At 59.3% G+C, this 23,919-nt stretch overlaps 1 protein-coding gene across 6 annotated transcripts; it reads left to right on the top strand.

The window, feature by feature from the left end:
- On the top strand, positions 1–23,528 carry MYO1C (myosin IC). 6 transcript variants are annotated; one of them, XM_036836552.1, is made up of 32 exons: positions 1–272; positions 7,261–7,416; positions 7,532–7,647; positions 8,172–8,370; positions 8,452–8,532; positions 9,802–9,981; positions 10,062–10,160; positions 10,875–10,988; positions 11,074–11,145; positions 11,573–11,692; positions 11,805–11,887; positions 12,100–12,205; positions 12,323–12,403; positions 12,683–12,774; positions 14,250–14,344; positions 14,425–14,471; positions 14,586–14,666; positions 17,235–17,340; positions 17,446–17,563; positions 18,181–18,294; positions 18,370–18,446; positions 18,788–18,856; positions 18,944–19,028; positions 19,113–19,272; positions 19,933–20,016; positions 20,861–20,954; positions 21,049–21,104; positions 21,225–21,360; positions 21,439–21,509; positions 21,594–21,691; positions 21,770–21,869; positions 22,264–23,528. In XM_036836552.1, exons 1-32 carry the CDS (start codon positions 198–200, stop codon positions 22,288–22,290), a joined length of 3,192 nt encoding a protein of 1,063 aa, XP_036692447.1. In that variant the 5' UTR covers positions 1–197; the 3' UTR covers positions 22,291–23,528. The 6 variants fall into 6 exon arrangements, with proteins under 6 accessions (XP_036692447.1, XP_036692449.1, XP_036692452.1 ...); XM_036836554.1 differs by lacking the exon at positions 1–272 and adding an exon at positions 1,083–1,197; XM_036836557.1 differs by lacking the exon at positions 1–272 and adding an exon at positions 1,119–1,201.
- Positions 23,529–23,919: the final 391 nt, after the last annotated feature.

The raw sequence follows: 23,919 nt of genomic DNA, 5'->3' as shown, positions 1-23,919 counted from the left end.
TGGGCTGTTCCAGCTGTGTCCTGAGGCACTGGACCAGACACATCCCCCGGGGCTGGAGTTGAAGCTGAACCAAGCGGCCATCCCAGCGTGAGACTAGATTCCTGGTTCCGGGAGCAGCCAGAACCAGCGGGCGGGCAGGCAGACGGGCTTTTGCTCAGAGGCCCCAGTGCTCAGCACGCTGGCTATCCACAGACGGAATGGCCCTGCAAGTGGAGCTGATACCCACCGGGGAGATCATCCGTGTGGTTCATCCCCACAGGCCCTGCAAGCTTGTAAGCTGGGATGCTCTGGGCTGGGAGGAAGGGTGGCAGTGTCTCGCCAGGGCCCGGCAGCTTGCTCTCAAGCAAACCCCTTGGGAAAGAGGTGAGCAGTGGGGAAGCATTCTGATCCTTGGTGGGACAGGAACAGACCAGACAAGAAGGGGTAAATGGAAGGAAGAGGGTAGGGTTTAAGCCCACCAGGAGCAGAGTGTTTCCAAGCGGGGTCTGGGTTTGAATCCCTTCTCCTCCAGCTCCCTGATCCTCAGTGGGCTGGCCTATGAACTGGGCTAACAACACCGAGGTGACGGGGCCGCTCTGAGATCTAAGGACCAGCGCATGCAAAGCTCCAGGTGCATATAGTACAGGCTCAGTTAATGCCGCTGCTTTCCCGTCTGGCCTGAAGAACAGACACTGGCCGGCTCAGAGCAGTAGCGTGGGTGGAGAAGGAGGGTGAATGGAGCGAGGCAGTCAGAAAAGGGGAAGAATTGACTTGGCCTGGCACGCAGGGCAGGGTCGGGTTTGCTCTAGTGATGCAAAGGCGCCCTAGGATGAGAAGGGAGAACCCCACAAGACACCCGCCGCCCAGCACTACAGAGAGTGGGCCCGGTCGTCAGCCGGAGGAGGGTGCCTGTGTGCGTGTGTGTGAATGACTGTGATGCGCCTCGTCCCCGGGAGCTGGCTGCGGAGTGTGCTGCACCAAGCCGCCGCGGACACGGACGCGGGCCGGGGCCGGGGCCGGGGCCGGCACCGGGGCGGCCGGGGCGGGGCCGGAGGGTGCGCGCGCGCGCCGGGGCCTGGGCCCTGCCCGGGATGACGACAGGGAGCGGCCCGGCCCCGGGCGGGCCCTGGGCGGGGAGAGCGTGCCTGGGCCGCCGACTCCGGAGCCGGCCACGCCGCCTAACCTGGCCCCCGCCCGCGCACCCGAGAAGCCAAGCCGGTGGGTACGCGGAACTCCGGGAGGGCCGCAGCCGCGTGGCCCCGGGGGTGGGGGGGGCTCCGCTGGCGGGCGGGATGGAGGAGAGGGTAAGCGGCCGGGCGGCGAGCCAGGCCCGGAGCTACGGTTGGGGAGGCGGGGGTCGCCGGTCCAGGGATCGCTGGGGCCGAGGGTGGGCTCTGCCCGGCCCGTGCGGGGTCCCAGGACCCGGTGGCGCCGGGACTCGGCCTGTTGGAGACTTAGATTTCTTGCGCGTAACGTGAGGGCGGCGAGTAGCGGCTGGGGTCGCGTGACCCAGGCGCCCCGCGCGCCCTCTGGGGCCCTCCGACTGCCGGCTCTGCCTCCGGGTTCCGGAGCAGCCGCCCGGGCCCCGCCCCTTCCCGTTCCCCGCCCCCCGGCCCAGCCGCGCCAGTGGCCTCTGCGTGTGAGTGCGGCGGCTGGGGGGCTCCGAGATGAATGAGAGAATGAATGGCTGGCCCACAGCCTATTCAACGCCCGGCACGCTCCGGCCTTCTGCTCACACTCCCGGGCTCTGTGATTCATTCATTCACACAGGCGTCCACGAGGGGTTATTGAGCTCCCACTGTGTGCCGGCCTGGAGCGGGAGCAGTCTCCTGGGAGAGACTGACAAGGAAACCTTCGATCAGAGAGGAATGCGATAAGGAGGGGACTGTGTGTTGCGGAGAGTCTGGAAGGGGTTCTGGAGGAAGTGATACCTGAGCCGAATCTTCAAGGATGACTAAGAGTCAGTCAGGTGGGGAGGGGTTTGGGTGCGAGGGCCAAGGAAGCTGCAGGTGCAAAGGCTTGAAGCTTAGAGCCACGCGGCTGGTGGCAAAGGCGGAAGCAGCTCCTCCTGGCTGTGTGTGGTGGTGAGGAAGACATGGGGAGAGAAGGGACTGGAGACGGCTGCCCCTGTACCCACACAGGAGCGCAGGAGCAGTGGAGTAAACTGAGGACACAGGGGGCTACTGGAGTCCACATACAGGGGCCTGGCAAGAAGCAGTGGGTGTGCTTGGCATATGGACAGGTGCCCTATAAACCTTCACTCTATTAACATGAGATGTTAACTGATCGGATTTGCATTTGTAAATACCACAGGCGGCTGTGGGAAAATGGATTGGAGGGAGGAAGGCAGGGAGGCCAGTTTGGAGGCTGCTTGCTTGGTCCAGGGGCAGAGCAGTGATGGAGGAACCAAGGGGAGGTTTTAGCAGGCAGTGACCCCTTGGTGTGAGGAGTGGAGCGAGGAGGGCCGGCCTTTTGATGCCAGGCAGTGATGACTAGCTGGAGGTGCCTGCCTCCTCTCATCTTACAGGGTACTGAACAAGGAGGATAGGTTAGGGGGCAAGGCGCTTTGTTTACTTCTGCTGGACCCCCAGGCAGAGGTGTCTGGCAGGCAAAAGGCCCATGGTTCTGGAGCCAGAGTGTACAGCCCTTGACTGGGGCCCAGTGAGATATCAGGTAGAACCCCTAAGTCCCCACCTTTTCTTTCCATTCCCCCTCGCAACAGTTCCCTTGAGTCTGGAACAGTCCTTGGTGGGGCAGCCTGGGCCCAGACTTAAGATATGTTTGATAAAAAAAAGCTGAACACCTGTTCTGTGCCCAGCATGCGTTGTGGGTGAGATAGGCTATGGTTCTTTCCGCTGCCCTAACAGACCACGAGGCTGCCTCAGTGGAAATCAGTTTCTAGCAGCAGTCTGGGGGTCCTCAGAACACCCTCTCCAGACCCGCATAGCCCTGAGCTGGGGGAACACCTGAGGCTGCCCACTGCCCTCCCCACTCCAGAGGGCAGGCTTGGGGGCACCTGGCCCATACTAGGTAACGGGCACTGGATGACCCAGGTCTGCTGGGCCTGCGCCAACTTTATGGGAAATACCTCCCCAGGTGGGAGGAGACTCAGGCATCCTTGGGAAATAAGTCCTGGGTCACTCAGGGGTCACAGCTGCACCCCAGCCTGCAGCCAGCCCCTAGGTCCAGGGCCATGCAGGGGGCACAGGTCATGGGCCACTCCCTAGCTGCTATTCCTAAGGCCTACATGTCAATAGTCACACAACACCGCCAAGGGTGGGTACTGGGCACTGCGGTCACGGGTTCGCTAAGGAAGGTCACGGCCTGGCAGGTAGCATGTTAACCCTGACAGAGAAGATGGGAAATCCTCCAGCCGCTAGGCAGGCGTCTTTCCCTCAGGGCAGCCCTGCAGGAGTAGACTGTGGTAGACTTCCCGGTTCCAATCTCACCTCTCCTTTTACTAATCCTGGGATCTTGAACACGTCATTCGCCTGCCCAGCCTCAGTTTCCCCGTCTGTAGAATGGGGGTAATAATACAGACCTCATGGCTCGGCTGAGGGCATTGAAAGGAGTACAGTACCAGGAGACAGCGCTCCGAACGCAGGAAGCGCCCGGCGCTGCAGCCTTGGCCGCGGTGTCTCTCACACCCTCTGTCCCCCGCCTCCCTACCCCCTCTCCCGGGCGGGCGCTTCCGTCCAGTGAGGCGAGGCGGCCTGGGGCGGTGGCCAGGGACTGTGGTCGGGGAGCAGGCCCTCTGGCCCGCCTGGCAGCGGAGACGCCCCCTCCTTCCGCCACCGGGCGGCGGCTGTAAGGAAGTCAGCGGGCATCCGGGGAATGCGGCGGCGGGGCTCGGGCGGGGGTGGCCGGCCGGACCCCTCCGCACGCGGATTCCCCTCATTCCTGCCGCTTGACGCGGCGGCGGCCGGAGCGGGCACTGCGGCCGCGAGGCCCCGCCCCTCTGCCAGCTCCTCGCCTCGGGCCCGCGGGCGGCCGCCAGCCGAGCCAGCCTAGTCCTTGTACCGCCCCAGAGCCGTGCTCCTGGTGGGGACCGGCTGGACCCCCTTCCTCCAGTCTTCCAAGGCCCTCCCCTCCGGGTGAGCGGGAGGCTGAGTCCCCTCGCGGAGGGGGCCTCCTCCCGCCCTCAGCCCGAAGCTGGTGGCATTTAAGACCCCAGCCCCCTCCGCTCCCACCCATCTCCCAGCTGCGCGCGGTGGCACCCAGTCCCCTCGCTCCCTCCAGAGGGCCCCATCTCCCAGCTGGCGCCCCCGCCGCGGGGTCCCCAGGGCCGCGGCTCCGGCCGGGCTGTTGTTCTCGAGGTAATGAGCCTTCCCCACGACGCTACAGCCCGCACCTGCCGCAACCTCACTCCCTCCCCGGGGAGCCCAGGTCCGAGAGAGGGGCACGCTGAGGCTTTGGGTCCCACCCCTACCCTTTGGCCCCCTAGGTCAAGTCAGCATCCGGCGATTGCGCCTCGGGTTCCTTATCTGTCAGGTGGGGCACAGGTAAAGTTCGAGAGCTCTTTGTTAACTGGCAGGCAGACACGCCTGAGGGGCTTTCCCCGCTATATAAGAAGTGTGACCTGTCTGGCCCAGGACCTGGCTCTTAGTAGGTCTGCTCCAAGCGTGTGTGCAGAGTGTCTGGCCGAGAGAGGGAAGTGGTGTTTACTGAAGGCCTGGGAGGTGCCTTGGCGCCCTATCTTAGCCTTCTCAACCGCCCTTTGAGACAGGTATTAGCCTCGTTTTAAGGCTGAAGGAGAGGCTCCCAGAAATTAACTGACCTGCTGGCAGTCATACAGCTTGTGAGAAGCAGCCCAGCCTTTTGGAAGAAGCACTAGCCATCACACCCCCACCAGCGCTGGGATCTGAGCTAGAGTTTGCCCCCCAGGCTGCTGCCCACCGAGAGCCCAGCGAGGGCGGGGCTGCTGGGGGCTGGTTTGGGTAGAGGGAGGATGTCCTGGGCAGAAAGTATGGAGAGATCCAGAGGGAAAAGAGAGGGAGACCCTCTCCAGAGGAAGGAGAGAGGTGAAGAGCCCCTGGGCACAGGGGCCCTAGTCGGGATGTCCTCGATAGGGGAGAAAGGTATTGCCCCAAATGCTGGAAGTCGGACGTGGATTCCCCAGATGGAAAGCTGAGCCCTCCATGGAGGCCGGGCACGCACCGCGCTCGGCAAAGGTGCTCTGGCTGTCTTCGTCCCTGGGGTACGCGCTCTGTGCTGACGCGGGAAACTAAAGAGATTTTCTAGAGACTTAAAAGACACGGGATCCACCCTCCAGAGAGTGTACGGGGGTGGACAGTGTCCCGCACGGAGGCTCCGCCCGCCTGGGCGCGCCGGCCGTATTTGGACATTTCGTTCTATTTTTAACTTTCCCGGGACTCGAGGTTGGAGTGAGGGGGGGGAGGGAAATCCTGCTTCCTCCGGGACCCACGGGCCTCTGCCTAGTGAGTCCCGCGCCTGGCCTAGTGCGTAGTGTAGACACAAGCCCGGAAGTGAGTTCCGGGTCAGTGTAGACGCGGCGGCCGCGCGGGTTCCGGGCCCCACCCTGGAACCAACGAAGTCCCTCCTGGAAAACCTGACTCAGGCGGAGCCCCTGCCCGGCGGGGAGCTCCGCCCCCGCCCCCACCCCCACCCTTGTACCCACCCACGCCGCGAGATCCCCCTTAGTTCCTGCCCCACCCCTACCAGCTGGGGAGGGGCCCCCGAGTCCAAGCACCGAAGGAGGCGGGGGTGCCCGGGGAGTCCCGCGCCTCCGAGGCTCACGGAGGGGGCGGAACGGGGGGCGGGTCGGCCCCTCCCTCGTGACGCCGCCGCCGCCGCCGCCGCCGCCGCCGCCGCCGAGCCCCGAGGCGAGAGCACGGGCAGCGGAGCAGGGCGCCAGGCCGACCGGGCAGGATGCGCTACCGAGCGTCGGTGAGCGGGGCTGGTGAGCAGGGCGGGGGTCCCGGGCGTCCCTCCCGGCCTCGCGGCGCCGCCTCGGCCCCGCCAGGAAGCGGGCGCGGCCCAGGAATTTCGGGTGGAAAAACGTCCCGGAAAGTTGTAGGGAGAGGAGGCCGAGGCAGGGAGGGCCGTGAGGCTCTCGGACCCGGGCCGGGCGAATAGCTCCCGGGGAGGGCTGAGAGCGCCGAGACCCGTCACCCAGAGGGCAAGGGGGCTGGAGCTCGGGCCAGATTTGGCAGCAGCTTCGGGACAGTATTGGAGGGGGGAGGGGGCAGTGAGGGACAGGCCTAAGAGAGGCAGGCCCCTGGCCAGACCCTGAGGGGTTCCCGGGCCAGAGGTCTGGGTGGTCTGCGGTTGGAGGAGGCCTAGTGGCCTCTTGGGGATCTACACCCCCCTCCCACCACGGCAGCCACCTTGCTCTTCTCTGACCCTTGACACTCTTGGTGTCAGTTTCCTAGAGCCCTCAGACCCTTTTGAAGAGTGTGCTGTGGGGTGAGGGCCTTGTTGAGCCTGTACTTCTCCCCACCCTCTGACGGGGTCCGGAGGGAGCTGGGTTTTCCGCGGTAAAATCCCCACTCCCTTGAGGCTTTCCGGGGCTCTCAGGGGAGGAGTGTGTCTGGGGAACCTGGCAGCTGGTGGGGAGGGCGTGGTTCAGCTGTGGGAGGGAGGGCCCCCCTTCTGGGGTGGGTGATGAGCCCAGCTGGGATGGGAGGTCCCCTGGGGGAATCTCTCTCCTGTGGCCTGGGGTGGCCTCTTGCTAGGTCCCTAGACACTCTCCCCCTGGAGACTTTGGGAGTGGGCATGGGAGAGATGGCCCCACCCTGCCTGTAGAACTCACTTTGAGCTATTTGTCCTACAAAGCACCTGTCACACGTGGCCCAGAGCTAAGGGACTTGAGGTCACTTGGTCTATCTCGACTCCTCCTTCTTGAGAAGGACACAGCCCAGAGAGAGGAGGGGTTTTGTCCAAGGTCAACAGAGCATTCTTTCTCTTATTCTCATGACCCCCCCTTTCTCTGCACAAAACCAGCGTCTCCCTGGATTCAGTGGCCTTGCCCCCGTGTCCTCTGGGTGCTCTGTGCTCCAGTGTCCTGTGTTCAGGTCCCATGTGGTCTTTGTTCCGGGACCCGCGTCCTCAGTGTTCCGTGTGCCAGCTTCCTGCCATCCAAGCCCACTGTACCCAGCCTGGTACACCCGTCTCCTGGGTGTTCCCTGCGTCGTGTGTCCAGGCTCCCTGTGTCCCTGTGCCCCTGGTTGTCCTCTCAGTCCCGCAGTCTATGCTAGAGGGGAGAAGTGGCCTTCCTTTACCCTGCTGCCGCTGACCCTCTCCCGTGGCCCCTCCTTGCAGGCCCTGGGCAGTGACGGGGTGCGGGTGACCATGGAGAGTGCACTGACCGCCCGTGACCGGGTCGGGGTACAGGATTTCGTGCTGCTGGAGAACTTCACCAGCGAGGCAGCCTTCATCGAGAACCTGCGGCGACGCTTCCGGGAGAACCTCATCTACGTGAGGCCCGAGTGGGAAGATGCAGGGGGTGCTGGGGGCACAGATGCGGGCTGTGAGGGAAAGAGGCTCAGGGGCCTCTGGGAGAAACTTCTGACCCTCCTCCCCTGACCCCCAGACCTACATTGGCCCTGTGCTGGTCTCTGTCAACCCCTACCGGGACCTGCAGATCTACAGCCGGCAACACATGGAGCGTTACCGGGGCGTCAGCTTCTATGAGGTGCCACCCCACCTGTGAGTGACCCCCCCTCCTATGAGTGACCCCCTCATCTCCACCTGAGATGACTCCACCCGACCTCCCACATGGAATGAATCACAATTCACATCTGTGAGGAATGCCCAGTGCCCACCCAAGGTGAATCTCTCTACTCCATCTGGGCAGGACCCCCCCCCCCAGCCTCCACCCCAACTCACACCCATGACTTATTCCCCTAGCTCTACCTGAACATGGCCCTCCAACCTCAGTGACCCTCTGACCCCCACCTCTGAGGGACCTCAACCTTCACCTGAATGACCTCCAATCTCCCCACCCATGAGTGATCCCCTCAATCCTCCATCTGAATATGACTCCCATCCTCAGCTGGGAAGGATCTCCCTTGACCCACACCTTGGAGGGTTCCCCCATCCTCAAGGGTACAGCCCCTTGTGAACCCCACTAGACATGGGAGTGCCCACCCCCGGTCCTACCTGTGGGACTCCCACTCCCTGCAGCCACTTGACCCCTGGCCCCCTAAGCTCCTGACGGGCCTCTGCCCTAGGTTCGCGGTGGCTGACACTGCGTACCGGGCACTGCGCACGGAGCGCCGGGACCAGGCAGTGATGATCTCTGGGGAAAGCGGGGCAGGCAAGACAGAGGCCACCAAGCGGCTGCTGCAGTTCTATGCTGAGACCTGCCCAGCCCCCGAGCGGGGCGGTGCCGTGCGTGACCGGCTGCTGCAGAGCAACCCCGTGCTGGAGGTGAGGGGACAGCATGATCTGGGGGGCGGGAGGGGCAGAGAGAGACTGCCAGGCACCCCTCACACCCCCGTTCACTCCTAGGCCTTTGGAAATGCCAAGACCCTCCGGAACGATAACTCCAGCAGGTTCGGGAAGTACATGGATGTGCAGTTTGACTTCAAGGTACCTGTGGGTGGGGCAGGGCAGGGGGAGTGGGATTCCCACTCAGCAGGCGCCCACTGGCCAGGTCTTTGGCACCAGCAAATATTTATTGCGCACCTACTGTGTGCCAGGCGCTGTTCCAGGTGCTGGTGGTGCAGCAGTGAAACAAAACAGACAGAAATCCTGCCTCCAGGGATATAGACAGTAAACAGAAAAATGTAATTTAGCTGACAAGTGTCACGGCAAAAAATAAAATGAGGCAAGGGGCGGGAGCAGTTGCTGTTTTAAATGAGGCAGATACAGTAGGCACTGAGAAGGTGGCATTTGGTAAAAGCTTGACGGAGACAGAGGAATGAGCTGTGCAGATACCTAGGAGAGTCCGGGCAGAGGGCACCACCAATGCAGAGGCTCTGATGGGGAAAGTGCTTGATGTGTTCATGAACAGCAAAGAGGTCAGAGTGGCTGGAGAAGAGAGCAAGGGGCCAAGGAATAGAAGAGGAGGCTAGATGCTGTGGGTCCTTTTGGGTCTTTGTAAGAACTTTTTTTAAGCTCTGAGTGGAAGGGAGGCTAGAGAGTTGGGGTTTTTTTTTTGGGTTTTTTTTTTTTTTTGGCCGTGCCCATGTGGCTTGTGGAATCTTAGTTCCCCGACCAGGGATCGAACCTGTGTCTCCTGCAGTGGGAGCACGGAGTCCTAACCACTGGACCATCAGGGAAGTCCCGAAAGTTTGAAACAGAAGTGTGTTATGACCTCACTTTCCTCTTAAAATGATCACTCTGGCGCTTTGTTGAGAATAGATGGTAGAGAACCAGGCCGAGCAAGGAAACCAGTTAGGAAGCTGATGATTATTAAATCTAGATGACAGATGGTGGTGGCTGGGCCCAGTGTGGTGGCAGTGGTTGGATGCTGGAGGTTCTGAAGGTTAAGGCAGCAGGATTGGCTGTCCGATTGGATGTGAGGTGTGGGAGACAAAGAGGTTTCCAGGACTGCAGACTGCTTGGCCTGAACACCTAGAACGTTGACCGAGATGGGAAGAGGGAGCTAGTTTGAGGTGGGGAGATGAACTCAGTTTCAGGCCTGTTGAGACTGAGAAGCCTGTCAGACATCCAAGTGGAGCCGCCAGGTAGATAGGGCTGAGCGTCCTCATTTCTCAGAGAAGGAAACTGAGGCCAGAGGGGGCGACTTGCCTGAGCCATTGGCAGAGCTCGAATTCGGAGGGCAGGAGAGGAAGGGGAAGATGGGCTCTGTCCCCAGTCCCCCTGAGCAGTCGCTACATCCTGCCCTGCCCACAGGGCGCCCCTGTGGGTGGCCACATCCTCAGTTACCTCCTGGAGAAGTCCCGGGTGGTGCACCAGAATCACGGGGAGAGGAACTTCCACGTCTTCTACCAGCTGCTGGAGGGGGGCGAGGAGGAGACACTGCGCAGGCTGGGCCTGGAACGGAACCCCCAGAGCTACCTGTACCTGGTGAAGGTGAGTAGGGGCCAGGCAGTGCGGGTGCCACCCAGGGAGCCCAGTGCCACGGCTAGAACCCAGCTCTGCCCTTCCTCCAGGGCCAGTGCGCCAAAGTCTCCTCCATCAACGACAAGAATGATTGGAAGGTTGTCAGGAAGGCTCTGACGGTCATCGACTTCACCGAGGATGAGGTGGAGGTGAGGCCTCTGCTGGGACCCTCCCTTTCCTCCTGTCATACCCTGAAAATCTCCGTCTACCTTTACACCCCGTTTCTACTCTAGCCACCTTTTCCTCTCAAATTTCCTTTACCACCTCTCCCGCCTCCTTTTTAAAATTTATTTTATCTTTGGCTGCGTTGGGTCTTCGTTGCTGCATGCAGGTACCATAGTCTCTGTTTATGTGAAAATAAGAAGAGGCAGAAGGAGTTCCATTTCTGCCAGAGACAGTCTGTCTTTTGCTAATTTTTTGAAAGCAATGGGTTCTTTTTTTTTAATTATTTTTTTTATTTTTGGCTTCATTGGGTGTTCGTTGCTGCCCACGGGCTTTCTCTAGTTGCGGTGAACGGGGGCCACTCTTCATTGCAGTGCACAGGCTTCTCATTGCAGTGGCTTCTCTTGTTGTGGAGCACGGGCTTTAGGCGCGCGGGCTTCAGTAGTTGTGGCATGTGGGCTCAGTAGTTGTGGCTCGTGGGCTCTAGAGCGCATGCTCAGTAGTTGTGGTGCACAGGCTTAGTTGCTCCGTGGCATGTGGGATCTTCCTGAACCCGTGTCCCCTGCATTGGCAGGCGGATTCTTAACCACTGCACCACCAGGGAAACCCCTCTCCCGGGTCCTTCTGACCATCCACTCTGTGCTCCTGTGGGGCTCTCAGCCCCTCCTGTAACCCCCACCTGCCCCGCTCCGTCCCCCCAGGACCTGCTGAGCATCGTGGCCAGTGTCCTGCATCTGGGCAACATCCACTTTGCTGCCGATGAGGAGAGCAACGCCCAGGTCACCACCGAGAACCAGCTCAAGTATCTGACCAGGGTGAGTGGAGCAAGCAGAGGGCGAGGGCAGGGCAGCTGGGGCGGGGGGAGTGCACCCTCACCAGGCCGACCCCTTCCCTTGGCAGCTCCTTGGTGTGGAAGGCTCAACGTTGCGGGAAGCCCTGACACACAGGAAGATCATCGCCAAGGGCGAAGAGGTGAGGCCCAGCGTTTGCTTCAGGAGCTAGTGGGGGCGGGAGCAGGTATTGTACGGCAGCCCCCCTCCCATCATCCCCTTCCTCTGGTCTGCTCAGCTGGTCTTAGCAATGCTGGAAGGACGTAAGGCGGGTGGCTCTGGGAGGCTCAGGGAGCTGGCCAAGGTCGCACAGCAAGAGGGTGAGGCTGGAAGGAAGACTCACCTCCAGGAATGAGGCCTCTTTTTTGTTTTTTGTTTTTTTTTCAGGAATGAGGTCTCTTGTCTTACACCACCTTCCCTCTGGTGGGGCCACTGTGTCCTCCCCTGGTGGCCCCCAACCCCAGACTCATTGGGGGCGGGGAGGGCAGAGTGGTCAGTTTCCTGAGTGCGAAGGGGCCAGGGGTGGGAAGGGGCTGCATTCATCTCCCCATCTCACTCTCCACCCCCAGCTCCTGAGCCCACTAAACCTAGAACAGGCTGCATACGCGCGAGACGCACTCGCCAAGGCTGTGTACAGTCGCACCTTTACCTGGCTGGTCACGAAGATCAACAGGTCGCTGGCCTCCAAGGTGAGGGCTTGGCCCCTGCTGCTCCCAAGGTGGCAGGGAGGGCAGACCAGGGAGGCCCGGGGCTGGGAGCTGGCGAACGTTGGGACCCATGCTCTCGGTCAACTGGCCCTAGGATGCTGAGAGCCCCAGCTGGCGGAGCACCACGGTCCTCGGGCTCCTGGACATTTATGGCTTCGAAGTGTTTCAGAACAACAGGTCAGCGCCCTGCTGTCCCCTTCCTGTCTCTCCTCCCGTCTCCCCGCCTCTCCTCTTCCCCGGCCTCTCACATCCCTGCCAGTGTCTTCCCAGCCACCTGGGTCCTGCTCTGTGTTTCTTCCCTTACAGCTGTGGGGCCTCATCCCACCCCTCCCCTGCTCCTGGTCCCATGTCCCCTGAAATTACTGAGGGCTCCTCCGCTTCCCTCACAGCTTTGAGCAGTTCTGCATCAATTACTGCAATGAGAAGCTGCAGCAGCTCTTCATTGAGCTCACCCTCAAGTCGGAACAGGAGGAGTATGAGGCAGAGGGCATCGCGGTGAGTGCAAGCCTGCGGGCATCCCCACGTGCCATGGAATTGACGCCCAGACGTCGGTCTCCCCAGGAGAGGTGCCAGGGCCCCATGATGATGCCTTCCTCCCCTCTTGCCCCTCAGTGGGAGCCTGTCCAGTATTTCAACAACAAGATCATCTGTGACCTGGTGGAGGAGAAGTTCAAGGGCATCATCTCCATTTTGGTGAGCCGTCTGCTCCTCCAAGGCCCCGTGTTGGGGGCTGGGTGGGATGACATCACGCCTTTCCCCTTGGTCTCCGGGCCTGTCCGCAGAGAGCCAGAGTTTGAGCAGAGACAGGACAGGGCTGTCTGTGGAGGGTGAGGTGAGGTGCTGGCCAGGTCTGGGAGGCTCCCTGTGACCTGCCCCTTTCCTCTGTGTCTGCGCCTCCCATGGGGACCCCTGAGTCCCTGTGCTCTGCAGTCCCTCCCCGACACACCCTTAACCCTCTGCCACACCCCCCAGGATGAGGAGTGTCTGCGCCCCGGGGAGGCCACGGACCTGACCTTCCTGGAGAAGCTGGAGGACACAGTCAAGCACCACCCACACTTCCTGACGTGAGTGGGCTTGTGGGGCTGTCCTGGGGCAGAGCCTGTGGAAGCCTGCAGTGCCCCCTCATCACTGAACACCAGTCACAAGGGGATGACCAGAGGAGGCACTAAGTGAAGGACAGGCGCACAGAGCCGCGGCTCCTGCTGCGTCCGCAGAGTCACAAGCGAGGAGCACGGCTTCCTCCTTATCCTTTTGAGAATGAAACTTCCTAAGATTTTCCTAGCTTCCTTATTTGGAAATTCCTTTATATTTAAGGAATCCCCTAAAGCGGGGTGAGGGGAGAAAAGAAACAAGCCTCTCTGTTCCAGCTCTGCCCTGTGTATTTTGAGTACATCACCTCCTCTAATCTGAAGCAACCCCTAGAGGAGGTTTTACTGAGGTTCAAAGAGATGAAGCCACTTGCCCGAGGTTATCTCACATCTAGTTAAGTCCAGAGCTGGGACTCAGGCCCAGGGCTGCAGATTAGTTCCCCGACTAGGGATCAAACCCGGGCCCTGGCAGTGAAAGTGCCAAGTCCTAACCACTGGACTGCCAGGGAATTCCTGAGCAATTTTTGCTTAAGAGAATATTAAAAACCTTTCTCTGGAGCGAGCAAGCAAGGGAACCTGTTGTTTGTTCTCACTCCCCCCACCTGCTGTAGCAGGGGCCCCAATAAAGCCTTGCCTGAAAAAGAAAGAAAAAAAGAAAAAAAAACACTTTTTCTGGCTGTAAAAATAATGTCCCTCATCAGAGAAAAGTTGGAACGTGTGCAAAAGCCACTTGTAATCCTGTCACCTAGAGGTCACCACTGTTAATAATTCGAGACATTTTCTTCCTGCCTTTTTCTATACATTTTTTTTTTCGTAGTTGAGAACTTATTGTGTGTAAGGCTCAGGATGATGTTATATCCTGAGTATCTTCCTGTATCATCAAACAGAAAAATTTCCTCAAAACAATTCCTCCAGCGGCTCTAAAGCAGATACTCCACTGCTCTCACCCAGCCTCTGGGGGCCCCGTCCAGCCTCCAGGTTTCTGCTGGGAAAACAGGGCTGCCACGAATATCTATCTCTGTGCCTTAAATCTCTGCCTGGTCTCTCTGGTTAGTTGCTTGGAATTGTTCTTAAAAGTAGAAAACGGGCTAAAGGGTATAAACATGCTTAAGACATAAGTAGTCTCTTGGGGCAGATTCCAGTCTTAAAATGTAGTGGGCAGCAACTCAGCCCTCTGAGCAGAGCCATGTAACAGCCAAAAGCAACGCCAAGTAGCCCTCCACCCAGCATGCCCTGGCGGTGCGGAGACCAAGGTCCCCGTCCTGGTGCTGTGTGACCCAGGACAAAGCCATCTACCTCTCTCAGCCTCTGTGGCGGCCTCTGTGCAGGGAGGTGGCCCCGCCTTGCCAGCTTTTTACGGGATGCCTGGTTCCTCTCTTGAAGTCTCTTCAGCAGGCAGGGTGCATGGCTCAGGCCTGCAATCTGCAGCTTCTTCTCCCTGTCACCCCCAGACACAAGCTGGCTGACCAGCGGACCAGGAAATCTCTGGGCCGCGGGGAGTTCCGCCTGCTGCACTATGCTGGGGAGGTGACCTACAACGTGACCGGTGAGGATCCTGGGGCTGGGTCCCCACGGTGGGCAGGGAGAGGGGCTCTCCCTCCCCTCACCTCTGCTCTCTCCTTCCAGGGTTTCTGGATAAAAACAATGACCTTCTGTTCCGGAACCTGAAGGAGGTGAGGAGGACCAGGGGGAGGGCTCGCGGACTGGGCTCTGAATAACCTCTGCCCCAGGAATCTGACAGGCCTTACCCTTTGCTCCCACAATGACGCCCTGCTCTGCCCTCACAGACCATGTGCAGCTCGGAAAATCCCATCATGAGCCAGTGCTTCGACCGGAGCGAGCTCAGTGACAAGAAGCGGCCAGAGACGGTGTGCAGGCTGTGGGACCCGAGGGGGGTGTGCACGGGAGCGGGACCAGTGCCTGCATGAGCTGCGAGTTAGCAGTGTGTGTGTGAGTTCGTGTGTTCACTGGTGCCTGGCTGTGCATCGGTGTGTGTCTGGGAGGCTGCCCGTGGGTGCATCTGTGCTTACTTCCATGTGTACCTGTGTGTGCACTGTCTCTAAGTGTGGACACCTGTGTCTGTGCGGGCACTTGCGTGCATTCACCCCCACAGCAGACATTTGTAGTGGACATTGCTGGGCACTTTGGATACAAAAATGAATAGGTGCTCTCCTAGAAATGTGCACAGGGTGCTATGAAAACTTAGGGAGCAGCAAATTGCCTGAGGGAGTAGAAGAGGGGAGGTGGTCATGGAGGGCTTCCTGGAGGAGGAAGCATCTGAGATAACTTGGGAATGAGTAGGTGCTTATCAGATAGACGGAGGGCCCCACACAGGTACACAGTCCAAAAAAAACCAGGAGGTGGACAGGAAAGTGACATTTTCAAGGAGAGAGACGGGGAAAAGCAGATATGGCCAGTGGTGCCAGATGCAGGGAGAGCTCCAGTGAGCTGTGGTCAGAGGTGTGGCTGCTGGGCTTGGCAGGAGGAGTGCCAGGGCAGTCCCAGGAAGAACAAGGTCATGGAGAGGTAGAAGCCACAGTGCTACAGGCCGAGACATGCAGGCAGGGAGGCCATGGAGGCAGCATGTTGTCCAGAGTCTGACTCCCTGGGACCCTGCCCTCTGCTCCCCACCCCCGCCCCTTCCCTGAGCATTCTCATCCTTGGCCTCATATCCCGCTCCTTGACCCTCGTGAGGACACACCCACTCGATCCAGGCCTCTCCAGCAAGCCATAGATTCCACTGATCTCCAAGTGGCCTGCAGGCACTCCAGACCCCAGTAGTCTATAAAGGGCCCTTGACTATCCAGTGTCCCAGGCCTGCTCCTTCTGTTTCCCTAACTCAGGGCAGGGACCACCCTCCACCCAGTCCTGAAGGATAGAAACCTGGGCATCATCCCTGATTCTTCAGCCTCCCCCATTGCCCTCATCCTAACAACCGTTGGATCTTGCCGGTTTCTGCTGCCTGAATACCCTTGCCTCTCGGCCTCTCTGTAACCCTTACTTCAGTTCGGTCCTCTGAGCCAGCCACAGCCTCCTCTGTGGTCTCCTGGCTTCCCATCTGTCCTTACCAACCATCCTCCACCTGTCTGCTGTAGAGCTATTCCAAAAGGCAGATCTTTTCCTGTCATTCCCTCCCTCCAAATTCCTCTTTGGCTCCCTATTTCCCTCAGAATAGAATTTAATCTCCCTAATGTGGCTCTCGAGTCCTACCATGATGCTGCCTCTCTAACACTATCTTTTTTTCTCCCTCTCTGGGTCCTTGCACTGCTTGTGGTTCCCTGTGTACACCAAGCCTTTGCTCACTCGGTTGCTCTGCCTGAATGCCATCCCCTCCTGCCTTCCTTCTGGCTGTCTCCTACTTATCCTTTAATTCTCAGCTGAAGGGTTATTTTCAGAAGACCCTTCCTGATGCCCCCTACCCCACAGACTGAAATAGTTGCCCCTTCCTGATGCTTCCAGAACCCCCAGGCATACGCCCCTGGCATTAATGGGACCACAATGGATTGCAAATCTTTGCTGAGGCATCCGCTTCTCCCACAGGCCTGAAGTCCTTGAAGCTCCTGCTGTGCAGTGTACAGGGATAACGGTTGAACGCATAGGAGTAGGACACATTGTTTAGGAATGCAGCCCTGAAATTCTAAAAAGAGAAAGAGTGGCTGCCAAAGGAAGACATAGGATTGAGGTTGCCAGGAGACCTGAGCAGGATTTTTAAGACGGGAATGAGGTTCTTAAACTGAGGTCTCTAGCTCGGCCAGAGGGATGCAGGTGATGTAGTCTGGCCCCTTCCTCTATTGTGAGGGAGGGGTGGTGGGAGAAGGGGATCTGGAGATTTTGTTGACCTTCATGGGTTTATAGCCTCTGTCTCTAAACAAAGTATGGAAATAGTAGAGCTTTCATTTTGCTTTCGTTTTTGTTTTGTTTTGTTTTCTCCCCACTAAATAGAAATGAGGGTTCTTAGCCTGTTTCTGGCAATCTGTTAATTTATTAGGATAGTTGTCTTTCATTTGGTTTCCAATAGGCACAGTAAATTTAGTTGAAGAGCACATCTATACCCTACAACTTGATTACATCTTTTTTTCTGGCTTTTTTGCATTTTTTTCTTTTACCAACTTTCAGTTCCTGCATGTAGAATTAAATAAGAAACAAAACTTGTAAAGTTGTAACATTTCACGTGGAAATGCTGCCCAGTCTTCAGGAGCTTCAGAATTCTGACCTTTGCCGAAGCTGGAATAAAGTGTTGTAATTAAAAAAAAAAAAAAAAAAAAAAAAAAGTAAGGGCCCACGCAGGGCAGGGGTAGTTGTGGGAACTGGTTCTGTTTTGCCCCAGGGAGGGGTCTCTGGGGGGGTTCGGAGCTCTGCCACAGGGAGTGGCATCTGCAGGGGTTAGCAGCCTCAGCCCAGCTCCAACCAACCTTCCGTTCATCTTGGCTGAGCAGGTGGCCACCCAGTTCAAGATGAGCCTCCTGCAGCTGGTGGAGATCCTGAAGTCTAAGGAGCCTGCCTACGTCCGCTGCATCAAGCCCAATGACGCCAAGCAGCCCGGTAAGCCCTCTGTCCCCTGGACCGGTGCAGGCTGTGCCTCCCCTGCAGAGGCAACGGCCGTATGGCGGCAAAAGCCCTCTGACCACCCGGTTATCCCTCCCCCAGGCCGCTTTGATGAGGTGCTGATCCGGCACCAGGTGAAGTACCTGGGGCTGATGGAGAACCTGCGCGTGCGCAGAGCCGGCTTTGCCTATCGCCGCAAATACGAGGCTTTCCTGCAGAGGTGGGGGCGGGGCCTGGCTCAGCGCCAGGGGAAAGGGGTGGGAGGGTCGTCGGAGGCTCCTAGATCCCGGGAGGGAGGACAGTGATTCTCAGCCCCATTCAGGGACGGGGCTCTGAGCTGCTGTGGGATCCACACCAGGGGCCCCTCCATGCTGCAGGCCTAATGTCAAGCTTGGTAGAGCAAAGACCAGCCCTCCCCACCCCCCCCCAGGCCCTGCCCTCACAGAGCAGCTGCTCAGGGGTCCATGAAGCGTGCATATCCACATGCCTATCTATCACCAGCGGAGATAGTAAAAGCCTATGAAAAGGACAGAGTTTCCAATCAGCTCAGAAAGGATAGAGCAGCTTTGGGGTTATCCTGAGTTTGGGGTCTGGGGAGTCAATCAGGTGTGAATTCTATCTCTACCACTTTCTAGCCCCATGACCTTCGGCAGATGAGAAACCTCAGTTTCCTCATCTTTAAAGTGGGGATAGTAACAGAGCGACCTCTCAGGCTTTCTGTGAGCTGTGAGTCAGTGGGAGCACCCAGCAGATGCCCGGGAAAGCTGGTTTGGGACCCCAGAGAAGGATGCTGGCAGGGGTGGGGGCTGAGTGCATTTCTGCCCCTCCTGTCCCCAGGTACAAGTCACTGTGCCCAGAGACATGGCCCATATGGGCAGGACGGCCCCAGGATGGGGTGGCTGTGCTGGTCAGGTACCTCGGCTACAAGCCGGAAGAGTACAAGATGGGCAGGTGAGTGGCTCCCACGCCTGGTGTTTGGGGGGCACGGGGGTGGCAACCAGAGGCTGATCAGTGCTGCCTTCACAGGACCAAGATCTTCATCCGCTTCCCCAAGACCCTGTTTGCCACAGAGGACGCCTTGGAGGTCCGGCGGCAGAGCCTGGGTGAGAGAGGGGCCCCACCCTTCCTATCCCAGTGGAGTCCATTCTGGGGAGCAGGAAAGAAATCACTGCATTTGGGCTCCTTCTCCAGGAAGTCCGCCACGCCCACATTCAGCTGCCCTCCTCGTCACCAGCCCCAGCACCCCCTCTCCTGCCCTTGGATACACACTCAGCATGTTCTCATGTTGCTTTGCTCGCTTCCTTGCTCTTTCATTTACTCTCCCTTCACTTAATGCTCATTCAGCCACTCCCCTCACTCATGCCACTCAGTGAGGTCTGACAGTGCCCGGCCCCCAGCCGGGTCCCTTGCGCTCTGGCCAAGTGACTTTCTTTCCCAACTACAGCCACGAAGATCCAGGCCACCTGGAGGGGCTTTCACTGGCGGCAGAAATTCCTCCGAGTGAAGCGATCAGGTTTGGGGGCCCAGGGGTCTTCAGGAGGGCAGGGGCTAGGGTAAGGGTGGGGAGGAGATAGAGGTCAGCCGTCTGTGGTCTCGGCAGCCATCTGCATCCAGTCGTGGTGGCGAGGAACGCTGGGCCGGAGGAAGGCAGCCAAGAGGAAGCGGGCAGCACAGACCATCCGGCGGTGAGCACTGGACGCCATGGGGCGCGGGGTGCAGAGTGTGTGTGTGCGGGGGTCCGTTACCAGGCTTCTCACCCCCACCCACAGGCTCATCCGCGGCTTCATTCTGCGCCACGCACCCCGTTGCCCCGAGAATGCCTTCTTCCTGGATCACGTGCGCACCTCTTTTTTGCTCAACCTGCGGCGGCAGCTGCCCCGGAATATCCTGGACACTTCCTGGCCCACACCGCCACCTGCCCTGCGTGAGGTCCGTGGGCCCTCCCTGCTGACGTGGGAACCACCAGCATGCTCAGCGGAGGGACCTAATAACCACGTGACCAAAGGAGCCATCAGGGAAGGGAAGGGAACTGGAGCTGGGCTGCAGAGAACGAGTTCTTTTTTTTTTTTTTTTTTATAAATTTATTCATTTTATTTATTTATTTTTTGCTGCGTTGGGTCTTTGTTGCTGCGCGCGGGCTTTCTCTGGTTGCAGCGAGTGGGGGCTACTCTTCGTTGCGGTGCGCGGGCGTCTCATTGCGGTGGTTTCTCTTGCTGCAGAGCATGGGCTCTAGGCACTAGGGCTTCAGTAGTTGTGGCACGCGGGCTCAGTAGTTGTGGCTCGCGGGCTCTAGAGCGCAGGCTCAGTAGTTGTGGCGCGCGGGCTTAGTTGCTCCACGGCATGTGGGATCTTCCCGGACCAGGGCTCGAACCTGTGTCCCCTGCATTGGCAGGCATATTCTTAACCACTGCGCCTCCTGGGAAGTCCCAAGAATGAGTTCTTTGCAAAGAAACAACTCAGGAATGGAAGAGTGATCCAGGTTGAGGGGGTGTCACTTAGGCCAAGGCCTGATGGTAGGCACATGCCTGTTGTCTTCAGAGGGAAGGGAGCCAGGCTGCCTGGGTGCCCTGACCTCGCTCACGCCCACAGGCCTCGGAGCTGCTGCGGGAGCTGTGCAGGAAGAACATGGTGTGGAAGTACTGCCGGAGCATCAGCCCTGAGTGGAAGCAGCAGGTATGGGGCTGGGAGGCAGACATTGGGGGACTAGCCAGGGGGCCACTCGAAGAGTGCTGGCCTGGAGGACCTTCACCCCAATTTACCACGTGCCCTCAAATGGATCCCAGCCCGTTTGGCTTCATGTATGAAGCCGAGGCTGGAGTAGATTTTGCACAGCAAATAGGGTTTATCTTCTAGACCAGCTCCCCTGGCCTGGTAGAGGCTGCCCAGAGCCCTGTGTTGAAAAGGCTGCAGCTTGCGTCTGATAGAGTAGTTCCAGAGAGAGACATTGGTGGCTGACGTGCCTTGTATTTGCCAACTTAGTATAGGATGATGCTAAAGGACCCACGCAGCAGAGTTAACCTGCAGTAGTGTTTTTTTAAAAAAATTTTTAAATTTTTTTGGCCGCACCACGTGGCACGCAGGATCTTAGTTCCCCGACCAGGGATCGAACCTTTGCCCCCTGCAGTGGAAGCACAGAGTCTTAACCACTGCACTGCCAGGGAAATCCCAACCTGTAGTAGTTTTTTGAGTATTAGCAACCAGCCAGGTCCCAGGCCGGAGCTTTATCTCAGGGGCTCCAAGGCCTGCTATGATGGGGAATTATCCCCAAAGTGGGGCCTGAACCCTGACACTACTGTCTGTCATGACCTTTCTGAGGAGCCCTGTGCCTTGGTCAGTGGGGATGGGGGTAAGGGAGAGAAGGGGCTAAAGGGGAGTGTTGGTGGCAGGGCTTAGCCTCTGGTGCTGGGGCCAGAGAGAGGGTGAGGGAGGCTGTCTCAGTTCCTGAGGCTGGGTCTGTCCCTGCTGTGATGGTCGCCACCCCTCTGACAGCCCCCCTTCCCTGCCCTTGTCTCCTCAGCTGCAGCAGAAAGCCGTGGCTAGTGAGATCTTCAAGGGCAAGAAGGACAATTACCCCCAGAGTGTCCCCAGGCTCTTCATCAGCACACGGCTTGGTGAGCCCCTGACTTTCCAGTGCGTAAGCCCTCCGTCACCATCCTAGTCCCCTCTCTTCTCCTCTCACCTCCCCCTCCCCCATCTGGGTTGCAGGTGCAGATGAGATCAGCCCCAAAGTGCTGCAGGCCCTGGGCTCCGAGCCCATCCAGGTGAGACCCTGCCTGCCGGCCACCCTCCATCCCAAACAGTTCTGCTGCCCGAGGACTGGGTGGGGGAGTCAGGGCCCGGGCAGAAGGTGAGGAGGCCCCTCAGCCACCCTCTGTCCCCAGTACGCCGTGCCCGTCGTGAAATACGACCGCAAGGGCTACAAGCCCCGCTCCCGGCAGCTGCTGCTGACGCCCAACGCCGTGGTCATTGTGGAGGATGCCAAAGTCAAGCAGAGGATTGAGTACGCCAACCTGACCGGTGAGCCGGAGTCCAGGGCTGGCTGGGGGGGGCCCCTGCTCTGACCCTTGATCCCTGACCCCTGCCCTCCCCCCTCAGGAATCTCCGTCAGCAGCCTGAGCGACAGCCTCTTCGTGCTGCACGTGCAGCGGGAGGACAATAAGCAGAAGGTGCCCCTTGCCTGGGAGGCAGGGAGGGGGCGGCTCCTCCGGCTCTGGGCAGGGCCTGACCCTTGACCCCATCTGGGCCCCCAGGGGGACGTGGTGCTGCAGAGCGACCACGTGATTGAGACACTGACCAAGACGGCCCTCAGCGCCGACCGTGTGAACAGCATCAACATCAACCAGGGCAGGTGAGGCGGGGAGGGGCGGGGAGGGGGCTGTGCGCGCGTTGGGGGGGGGACAGGCCTCACGCACCACCTTCCCTCCAGCATCACGTTCGCAGGGGGTCCCGGCAGGGATGGCATCATCGACTTCACGACCGGCTCGGAGCTGCTCATCACCAAGGCCAAGAACGGGCACCTGGCTGTGGTGAGTGGGGCCTGGCAGCAGCACGCTGCCTCCGGCTGAGGGCCCTGGGGCCAGGGCAGAGCCTCTGGCGGCCAAGCCTTCCAACCTCAGCAGTGCTGGGCAGAGCCTGGGCACCTCGCCGTGGGTCCTTTGAGCTCCCACAGTGCAGAGGGTCATAAAGATGGCAGCATGGGGGGGGAACCAAGGGGGTGAGGGTGTGCTGGGGGGCAGGGAGGCCCGCTCTGGCCTGGGCAGTGGTTCCCGTGGGAATAGGGTTGGAGTCTCCAGCGCCGAGGCCTCTAGACCGCTCCCCCAGCTTGCCCCCGCGCGCTGTGACGTATCTAAGCCGTGAAGACGAGTGCTCGAAGCACCTCTGCTTCCTGCTCACCACCTGGGCTTCTCCCCCATCCCCCAGGTGGCCCCACGGCTGAACTCTCGGTGATGAAGGCGCCCACTGGACCCCCCCCTCCCGCCTCCCAGTGCTTTGCTCATCCCCTTCTCCCCTTCCCAGTTACCAAAGACTCGAGCTTCCAGACAGGGACCCAGGGACACCTTGAAGCCCACCAACAAACTCCTGCCTGCCGCTTGCCCCTCTCTTGAGGGAGCAGCAGGGACCAGGGAGCTGCCCCAGGAGTGGGCCAGGCCGGGCCACAGCAATAGGAAAGCCGGGGCCAGAGGCAGCCACGCCAGCCCCACTGCCAATGCCAAATATTTGAGAGAAGGGAACTTTTGCTGAGGTTTTCTCTGAGATTTTTTGATGCTTTATAGGAAACTATTTTTTAAAGAAGCCATCTTCCCACCCCCAAGACACACTGGATGTGTTTTCCCTGACTCCAGCAGGGCAGGGAATGGAGCTGAGAGGGTGGGCGGTCTGGGTCTTGGTGCCCTCTTCCCTGCCCAGGCCACCCTCTCCTCCTCGTTTCCTTGGCACCTTGTCTGTCTGTCTGCCTGCCCACCTGTAGCCCACTCCAACATCCCCCTGGGGGTTGAGACCACCCTTGCCTGCCCCCTCCTTCCTGCCTTAAAAATGCCCTTCTAATATCATCCCAGCCTGAGGGCATCCTGGAGTAGGGACAGGACCCCTAGGGCATAGAATTTGGACGAATCTAGGGCATAGAGTTTGGACGACTCTGAGAGATCACCTAGTCTAGTCTCCTGGTGTGACGAGCAAGAGACAGAGGCCCAGAGAGGGGAAGGGACTTGCCCAAGGTCATCCAGCAGGTTGGGGCAAAACCAGACTACAGCCCTGTCCTCAGCACACCTCACTGCCTCTCCCAGGGACGGGGGCCCCGTGAAACAGGCTCATGCCTTAAGGGTGCCTGTGGCTTCCTGACCAGCAATCACCCTTGGGGGCCACCAGGTGGGAGGAGCACTCCTGCCTGAGTCCATGCCTTAGGATGACAAACACCCTGCCCATATACTTTGGCCCCAATTCAAGGAAATAGGGCCTTTACTGGCCCCTGACCCCCCTCCCTATCCTGGGAGCCTGGGGAAGGGGCCAGCCTTGGGAGGAGCTGCAGGGGCATCACCTCTTTCTGCTGCTTCTCCCCCTCCCCCCCCACCTCCCCAGAGGGGCTGGGGGACTGCCCAGCTGCCTCTGCCCTCCTGGGGGATCTCAGCCCACTGCTGACACTTCTGCAATCCAGAGAAACACTAAATAAAGCAATACGTGTTTGCCAACTTTGGTCTCCTTGTGAATGGTAGAAACGGGAGGACTTCCCTGGTGGTGCAGTGGTTGAGAATCTGCCTGCCAGTGCAGGGGACACGGGTTCGATCCCTGGTCTGGGAAGATCCCACATGCCGCGGAGCAACTAAGCCCTGAGTCCACGTGCCTAGAGCCTGTGCTCTGCAACAAGAGAAGCCACTGCAATGAGAAGCCCGCGCACCACAGCGAAGAGCGGCCCCCACTCGCTGCAACTAGAGAAAGCCCGCGCGCAGCAACGAAGACCCAACGTGGCCAAAAATTTAAAAATTAATTAATAAAAAAAAAGAGAGAGAGGACCCCTAGAAGGCAACCAGGGGTCTTGTATTATAAGTTTTGCCTTATGCCCAGAAGGAAGGAGGCTGGGCT

The sequence above is a fragment of the Balaenoptera musculus genome, chromosome 20 (assembly GCF_009873245.2).
Source record: "Balaenoptera musculus isolate JJ_BM4_2016_0621 chromosome 20, mBalMus1.pri.v3, whole genome shotgun sequence".
Classification (NCBI taxonomy): Eukaryota; Metazoa; Chordata; class Mammalia; order Artiodactyla; family Balaenopteridae; genus Balaenoptera; species Balaenoptera musculus.
Note: the sequence above shows the minus strand (reverse complement) of the source record. Positions and strands in the feature narration are given on the sequence as shown.

Excerpts from the sequence above, each read along its gene's own strand:
- MYO1C (XM_036836552.1), top strand. The coding sequence starts at position 198 with ATGGCCCTGCAAGTGGAGCTGATACCCACCGGGGAGATCATCCGTGTG. Across the intron at positions 14,667-17,234 it reads ACAAGAAGCGGCCAGAGACG|GTGGCCACCCAGTTCAAGAT; the intron begins GTGTGCAGGCTG and ends TTGGCTGAGCAG. Across the intron at positions 17,341-17,445 it reads CAATGACGCCAAGCAGCCCG|GCCGCTTTGATGAGGTGCTG; the intron begins GTAAGCCCTCTG and ends TCCCTCCCCCAG.